Source organism: Petaurus breviceps, unplaced genomic scaffold, assembly GCF_028583685.1.
Source record: "Petaurus breviceps papuanus isolate PSGF00001 unplaced genomic scaffold, PetGlider_PUasm1.0 90466, whole genome shotgun sequence".
Classification (NCBI taxonomy): Eukaryota; Metazoa; Chordata; class Mammalia; order Diprotodontia; family Petauridae; genus Petaurus; species Petaurus breviceps.
Genome location: NW_027187260.1, coordinates 943,716 through 951,842, shown reverse-complemented (window position 1 = coordinate 951,842; position 8,127 = coordinate 943,716). Strand labels below are relative to the sequence as shown.

Here is an 8,127-nt window from a genome sequence, read left to right as displayed (position 1 = left end):
TATATATATATATATATATGTGTGTGTGTGTGTGTGTGTGTGTGTGTGTGTGTGTATGTGTGTGTGTGTACCATTATTAATGCTATTTTACATGTAATTGGGAAATAAGATGTACAGGCACTGGGCATAGAGATCCACCATGCCCTACTGGAAAGTTGGAGGGGGTATGGGGGAAGATATGGGAGAGAGCAGATTGGGGGAGGGGATATCCAGTAAGATCGCTGTTTTGGGGTGGTGGGTAGGGGAAGAAAATTTGTAACTTAAAATTTTGCGGAAATGAATGATATAAACTAGAAGTTAAAGCATTTGATCAAAAAATTTTAAATTTTTGAAAAAGAAAAAATTAACTTTGAAAATAAAAGCTGTATGGTATATCTGAAAAAAAGTCCAGAGGCTTTAATCACAAAATGAATTATGTTCTTCTGGGTATCTTGACTGAGATGCTTGATTCCATTAGCTGTACTTGTGAAAGGAAGCACTAGGAAGATTCAACACTATAGCTGAATCTTTCAGAGAAACAATTATAGGTATATGTGTGTAATACATATAGATTAATATTGCTGGCAGCACAGTAAAAAGAACAGTAGATTTAGAGTAAGAGGACCTGAATTGTAATACTAGCTCTGCCATTTACTACCTTGGGAAATCCCTTATCCTTTTGTGACCTCTGTTTCTTCATCTGTAAAATGAACGGGTTGAAGTTGCTCTAAATCTATGACCCTAGGATCCAATGAGGCATGGGTATCATGGATAGAACATTAAACTTGAAATCAGAAGATGTGGATTTGATTCTCCAAGTCAATGTATATCATAAATCCTCTAATTCTTAGTGTATAGTGTTTGTACGTTGTGGTTGTAGAAAAAATGCATCATTGGGTTGCCAATTTGCTTCCAAACTTAAGGTCTATTGATTCTTAAGCAGTTAATATACAATTTCTAGGCCTCTAATCTGCACCTTTGCAATTTGGTGAAAGCTATTAGAGTTTAAATTGTATTTGGCATAGCCTTCAAGAGTTTGGACTTAGCTTTCAGACCACGTAGAGACTTAAGTGGAGGAAGAACCATAACCACAATAACAATGTCAATAAAACACGTGCCATTTGCATGGTACATTTTACTTTTCTCATTCCCTTTGACCGTGAGCAAAGGGCATCAGATCTAAAAAAGCAGAGTCATTTTTTTTTAAGCAATTGGGGTTAAGTAACTTGCTCAAGGTTACATGGCCAGTTATTATTTCTGGGTGTGGTGCTGAGTATCTGAGCCCGGATTTGATCCAGGTCATCCCGACACTGGAGCCAGTACTCTTACTCGCTGAGCCACCTGGCTGCCCCTAAGCAATTGGGGTTAAGTAACTTGCTCAAGGTTACACGGCCAGGTGTTTCTGGGTGGGTGCTAAGTGTCTGAGCCCGAGATTCTATCTCTAGGTCTTCTCAACACTGGAGCCGGTGCTCTTACTCGCTGTGCTACCTGGCCGCCCCCAGAGTCATTTTTATAATAAATGACATTGTGATGAGGACCTTTTCAATTGTCAAGCAGGTCCAGATCTACTTATTAGCTAGCAGAAGAGGTATTAAAATCTGTATAAAATGTTGAAGATAATAGGTGTAGAGCTGAAAGGGATGTTAATGAATTTGTTCTTGAATCACTATTGCAATTAGTATTTAAATGAATTGGGTTTTCAGTAATAACATACTGAGTTAAACAGAAATCTAGTGTCAGTATAAAAATTTCCTGGCAATATGGCATATATTACAGAAAGAGAATTTCTAAGGTATTTGGGCAGTCATATAAATTCAAAGTAGTTGTACTTTTCTTTATAAGCATTTTACCAGCCCACACACTATTTATGTAGGATCATTTAAATTTTTTTAAAGCTTTCATAATAATCATTGGCATCTCTATAATGTGTTATGGTTCACAAAACACTTTTCAAACAATATCTCATCTGAACCTCACCACAGTTTACCTCCATTTTAGAGGTAAAGAAACTGAGACCTCAGGGAGGTTAAATTACTTCCCTAAGATCATATAACTAATAAGTGTTAGAGGGGAAATACTAATTCAGGGCTCGCCTAATTCCTGGTCCAACATTCTTTTCATTATTTCATATTGCCTCTTTGATTGAACATGAATGAAAAATCCAAGTTATCTTTCCTATTTATTTTTCCTAAATCCTTCCCATTTCCTCCATTAAAGCCTACTGAATTGTTTCATCTAGTAGGTGAAAGGAACCTTGGATTCTTGAAGGATATGCCAGCAGAACACACAATTCAGCTAGTACTGAGAAAGGCTTCCAATTTGAACTTGATCTCATACAGATTATTTCATAAGGATTAGCCTATTAATTTCAGAGACACTTAACTCTAGATAGTGTCTAGGAGATGACATGGTTTTTTGTTTGTTTTGTGTGTGGGGCGGGGGGGGGGGTGTGGAGTTGGCCAAAGGATTTCACTTAAGGCATAGAGAAGTTGTCCTCTGCATTAATGGAGAAAGCATCCACCCTGGTCAAATCATGGATCTTTTGAAGAAGTGAAAAAACAAATTCACATTTATATTTTCTAATTATTTGATTAATTTTCTGATTGTAAAGTAGATTATTTTTAATTAAAATAGACACAAAATGTTTTATTTTCATAGGAATCATTACATATTAAAGATGATGGAGAGTATGTATATGGACTTCTCAGAAACAGAAATGATTGCCGAGCTCTCTATAACCCATATGAGATTCAAGTGGTTTCTGCAAATGAAGCTAGAACCTGCCGAGTTTTTTGGGTTATTACAGCTTCATTTGTCTCAAAGGTAATACATCCTGCTAGACAATTAATGTGTTCATAATCAGTTTAAGAAAATATTATCTCTATGGTTGAATTTGATGAATCTGTTGTCATTAAGACACTTCCAGTAATAATAGAAGCATATGGAAAATAAATACTGTTAGTCAACAAGCAGTTATGCTTTCTGTGTACTAGGTACTGTACTAAGAATTCCCTGGTACTGTGAATTTAAAAACTATTTTTAAGTTAAAACCTCAAAACTGTTATATACAAAATAGGTATATTTTATATGCAAATTACATATTATATACAAAATAGGTATATGCAGAGTAAATGTAAGGTAACCTTAGAGGGAAGAATCAAATAGATTGGAGGATGAGAAGAGCCTAAGGTATTATCTGAGTTAAGTCTTGAAGGAAGGCTTATCATTGGCCTCCCAAGGTAGATAAGTACAATTTTCCTTGAATGTGAGAGAGTCAGAACAAAGGCACAGGTGGAATATCCACAGATGGAACAGCACGTTGGGTGGTATCACTGGATCTTAGACTATGATGTGGGAAGTGTGAGAAGACTGAAAAGGCAGGAAGGGGTCAGGCTGTAAAGAACTTTATATACCAAGCAGAGGACTCTTTCTCTGATCCTGGAGATCAATTTATTGAGCAGAGAGGTGTGACATAGTTAAACCCCAAATTTAGGAAAATCATTTTAGTAACTGCATGGATGATGGTTGGAGTGGAGAGAGACCTGAGGCAGGAAGATCAATTAAAAGTTTTTGCATTCCCCTTCCAGTTATGTTGCTAAGCCTTAAGGATTTTGCAATCATGACTCAGCTACTCTCATGCCCTGAGACTATCCTCTATGTCTAGGACCTTCTTACCCTGCAATATTCTTCTGCTATGCCATTTACCTTCTCCCATTGGTAAGTTTTTTAGGGGCCTCCAATTTTGGGAATGGACTCAGACTGGCCCTGCTTTATTCCCTTCCCTCTTTGCTTCTGACACTAAGGATTTTGCCACTATGCCAGGGATGAATACTTCCTATCTCCTTCCTCACCCCTTAACCCCCTCACCTTTTTTACATATTCTTATATCCATTAGAATGTAAGTTCCTTGAGAGTATCTTTCTTTTTTCTTCTGTTTTTACCCCAAGTTCTTAGCACCATGTCTGGCACATAGTAAACACTTTTAATAAATGTTTGTTGCCTACCTATCTGTAAGGTCCAGAATTCTGCTGGCTGGGGAACCCTATACCTCCCCCATGACCATCAGGTGTACTTTTTAATACTAAATAAAGAGGTCAAGTATCTCCATCTTGATTATATGTATTAGTTTAATCAGTCATTATGAATACTTACAAACAGGGGCAATCTTCTGTCTGGGGCACCAATCAAACAGTTTTGTGGATCCCTGTTGAAGAACTCTAACATTCCCATGGTAATTATAAAAAATAGACAAAGGCAGGAGGAGTTAGAGAGTGCATCACCACTGATTGGTGGATATTTTTTGGTTTTCTGCTTAGTAATGAGCTTGGGAGTTAAGCCAATGTTATACCCAATTGTAAGTTTGTGTATTGATCATGTCCCGATCATAATATTCTTGTTCTGACTTTCATATCATAATATCTTAAGTTTTGACTCAATGTTTAAGTTACGATTTAGTATCTAAGTTACAGTTTGCAAACAGGTCACCATATCCAGGCTTGTGCCTTTCACAGAGTTTAAGTTTTTATGACTTTTCACTTATTACTGTATTTTAGGGCTTTTTCCCAATTTGAACTCTACACTGTCTATAGACAAAGTGAGAAGTGCTGAGGGCCTGAAATAAAGTGATAGCTGTGTGAGTAGAGAAAAGAAAATATTTAAGCAAAATGTTAAGACAAAAAATAATATTTCATTACTCATCGATATGGGAAATGAATGAGAGAGAAGAGTTGAGAATAATATTGGATATGGAAGCTTGGATGGTGGTGTGCTTGATAGTGATAAGGAAGTCCAGTAGAGGGGAAGGTTTGAGGGTAAAAATAATGAGTTGTGTTTGGGGCATTTTGAGTTTGAAATAACTACAAGATATCCAGTTCAAAATTTCTAATAGGCAGTTGGGGGTGTGGAATTAGGCACTCAGAGGAGAGACTAGAGCTTTAGATCTGTACCTTTACTTATCTGGAAATCATATTCATATGATTGAAATTGTATAAAGAGAAAAGGGTCCAGTACAGAGCTCTGGGGGACACCTATAGCATGTGAATGTGATAAGGATGAAGATCTATAAAGGAGAGACTGAGTAGGATCTCCAAAAGGAGAAAAACCAAGAAAGCAGTGGCATGAAACTTTAAGAGAGTCTGTGTAGGAGAAAAAGGTGATGATCAGTGTCAAATGTTGCAGAGAAATCAAGAACGGGATTGAGAGGCAGTCAAGATTGCTTCTCAAGCTCTTGATATGGCAATCAAGATTACTAATGACTTTGGAAAAAGAGTTTCAGTAGCATGATGAGGTTGGAAGTAAAATTGCAAGAGAGTTCTGAAGAGAGAGAAAGCAGAGAAAGTAAAAGCATTGAGTATAGCCATTTGGGATGGGGGTGGGAGGGATTTAACAGACAAGTGAAGGAGAAATACAGGGAATAACTAGTGAGACTGGTAGAATCAATTGAGGAATGAAAAAGATTCTGACATTTTTGTAAGTGATGGAGAATGAACCAGTAGATGGGAGAGATCAAAGATTAGAGTGAAGTTTTTATTGGTGGCATTCATCTAGAGAAAATGGGAAGGGATGAGATCTAGGGTTCATATGGAGGCACTGGCCTCTGTAAGAAGTTTTTATCAGAGACTAAAGTAAAAACAATGGACTTAGATAAAGCATTTATTAAGTGTTTACCATGTGCTAAGCACTGTGCTATGTGGAATGATTTGAGAGGAATGCAAGGTAGGAGAAGGGAAGAAAAAGAGGCTTATGGTGGATGCCTTTCATTTTTTATGAAAAAACTTTTATTATGAAAAAAAATTATTTTTTTAATGAAAAATATAATAGATAACTGATTTGATGAAACTAAAAAAGCTTGTGCACAAATAAGATTAACACACCAAGAACAATAAATGTAGTGGTCAAATGGGAAAAAGTCATATCAAATTCCTCTGATAAATGTTTGATATATGGGGCAGCTAGGTGGCAGAGTGAGTAAATAGAGCACTGGTCCTGGGGTCAGGAGAACCTGAGTTCAAAGATATCCTTAGACATTTGACTTACTAGCTATGTGACCTTGGGCAAGTCACTTAACCCCAATTGCCTTGCCTTTCCCCTTCCAAAAAAAAAAGTCATATATATATATAGATATATAGATATAGATATAGGTATATAAGACTAATGATAATCCTCAAATATACAAATAGTGAAAGGATATGAACAAACAGTTCTTTAAAAAAAGACTTGCAAGATGTGGCATATGGAGGTAGACTTGACATATGGAGGCCAATGTGGTGGCAAGTTGATCCACCAACTGAAGGGGCCATTCCCAGGGCTATCACCCCAGGGATCTGTCAGAGCTGGGTAGGAGACAAATGCAGGGCCTGTGGCAGTGGCAGCAGCTACTCCTGGGACTATCAACCCACAGTCTGGAAATTTATAAAGCACCCACCTGAATTTCCAGGGACCAGGATGCCAGAGTGAACCCTGGCTGCTCTAATCCACCCCCAACCCTGAAAACACAGAGAATATTGCCCCAGAGCAAAATTCTAAAACAGTGAAGGCTTGGGAGTCCTAGAGGAAGGGTATGGCTAAGGCCCTGCCTCAAAATGGGTGAAAAACAGATTGCAAAGACAAAGACTCTAGAATCCTATTATTGCCAGTGTAAAGAACCAAATTCAGAAGGAGACAGCATTGACTCTGCACCAACAGCTGAAGCCTCAACAGGGAATATGAACTGGTCTGAAGCCCAGAAAACTTTCTTGGAAGAGCTCAAGAAAGACTTTAAAAACCAAATTAGAGAGGTAGAAGATAAATTGACCAATTCTTTTAAAATCAAAATGATGAAAATAGAAAAACATTTCAATGAAGAAAGCAGCTCCTTAAAAAGAAAATTGTGTGAAATGGAAAAAGAGGCTCAAAATCTAACTGGAGAAAATAAATCCCTAAAAATGAAATCTGAACATATGAAAAGGAGCTTCAGAAACTGAGGAAAATAATTTGCTAAAAATTAGAATCAACCAAATCAAAGCTAATGATTCTATGAGGCATCAAGAATAAGTCAAACAAAACCTCAAGAATGAGAAATTAGAAAAAGAGGTAAAATATCTCAGTGGAAAAATAACTCACCTGGAGAACAGATCCAGGAGAGATAATCTAAGAATTATTGGTCTACTGAAAAATCATGATGAAAAAAAGATCCTGGAAAACATCTCCCAAGAACTCATCAAAGAAAACTGCCCTGAGATCCTAGAACCAGAGGATAAAATAAAAATTGAGAGAATCCACCAGATACCTCCTGAAAGAGATCCCAAATTGAAAACTCCATGAAATGTTGTAGTCAAATTCCAGAACTATCAAGTAAAGGAGAAAATACTGCAAGCAGCCAGAAAGAAACAATTCAAATATTGCAGAACTACGTGAGGATTGCACAGGATCTGGCAGCTTCTACATTGAAAGATCAGAGGGACTAGAATACAATATTTTGCAAGGCAAAACAAAAATGTCAGGTTACAATGAAGGATCAGCTATCCAGCAAAAATGAGCATAATTTCTTGATGAAAAAGTCAGAGCTCAATGGAAAATTCAGTCTCCAAATACAAGACTCAAGAGAGACATAGAAAGGTAAACTGGGAAACACACACACACATACACACACAACTTATTATTTAATAAGAGCAAACTGTTTACATACCTATATGGGAAGCTGATACCTGTTAATACTGAGAATTGTATACTTGTTGTGACATTTAAAAGGGATATAGATAAATAGAGGGTGTGGGTATAAATTAAACAAAATTATGATAAAAAACCTTATTAAGGTGTGCAAAGGGACTGCAATGGGAGAAGAGGAAAGAGCAAAGCAGAAAAGGGTAAATTATGCCACACAAAGAGGCATAAAAACATGTTATAGTAGAGGGAAAGAAGGGAAGGAGATGAACATTATATGAGCTTTGCCCTCTTTGGTTCTAGTGTAGGGAGGGAATAACATAATCAGTTAAGTATAGGACTCTATAGAGGGAAAGAGGGGAGGGAGAGGAGCATTACATGAGATCTATTCTTGTCTCAAGTATAAAAATCTATTGTATCCTACAGTCAGTAGGAGGGGGGAAGGGCTAAGAAAAGGGGAGGGGTTAAAAGGGAGGGAAGAAGTATTAAGGGGGAAGGATAGGAAAA

At 37.1% G+C, this 8,127-nt stretch overlaps 1 protein-coding gene across 1 annotated transcript in view; it reads left to right on the top strand.

Annotated features, from left to right (window-relative positions):
- Positions 1–8,127, top strand: part of DNAH14 (dynein axonemal heavy chain 14) — a 412,217-nt gene that overhangs the window by 31,605 nt on the left and 372,485 nt on the right. Inside the window, exon 7 of the mRNA XM_069062634.1 lies at positions 2,638–2,802. Within this exon, the coding sequence (XP_068918735.1) occupies positions 2,638–2,802 (165 nt within the window). The remainder of the gene's footprint in view (positions 1–2,637; positions 2,803–8,127) is intronic.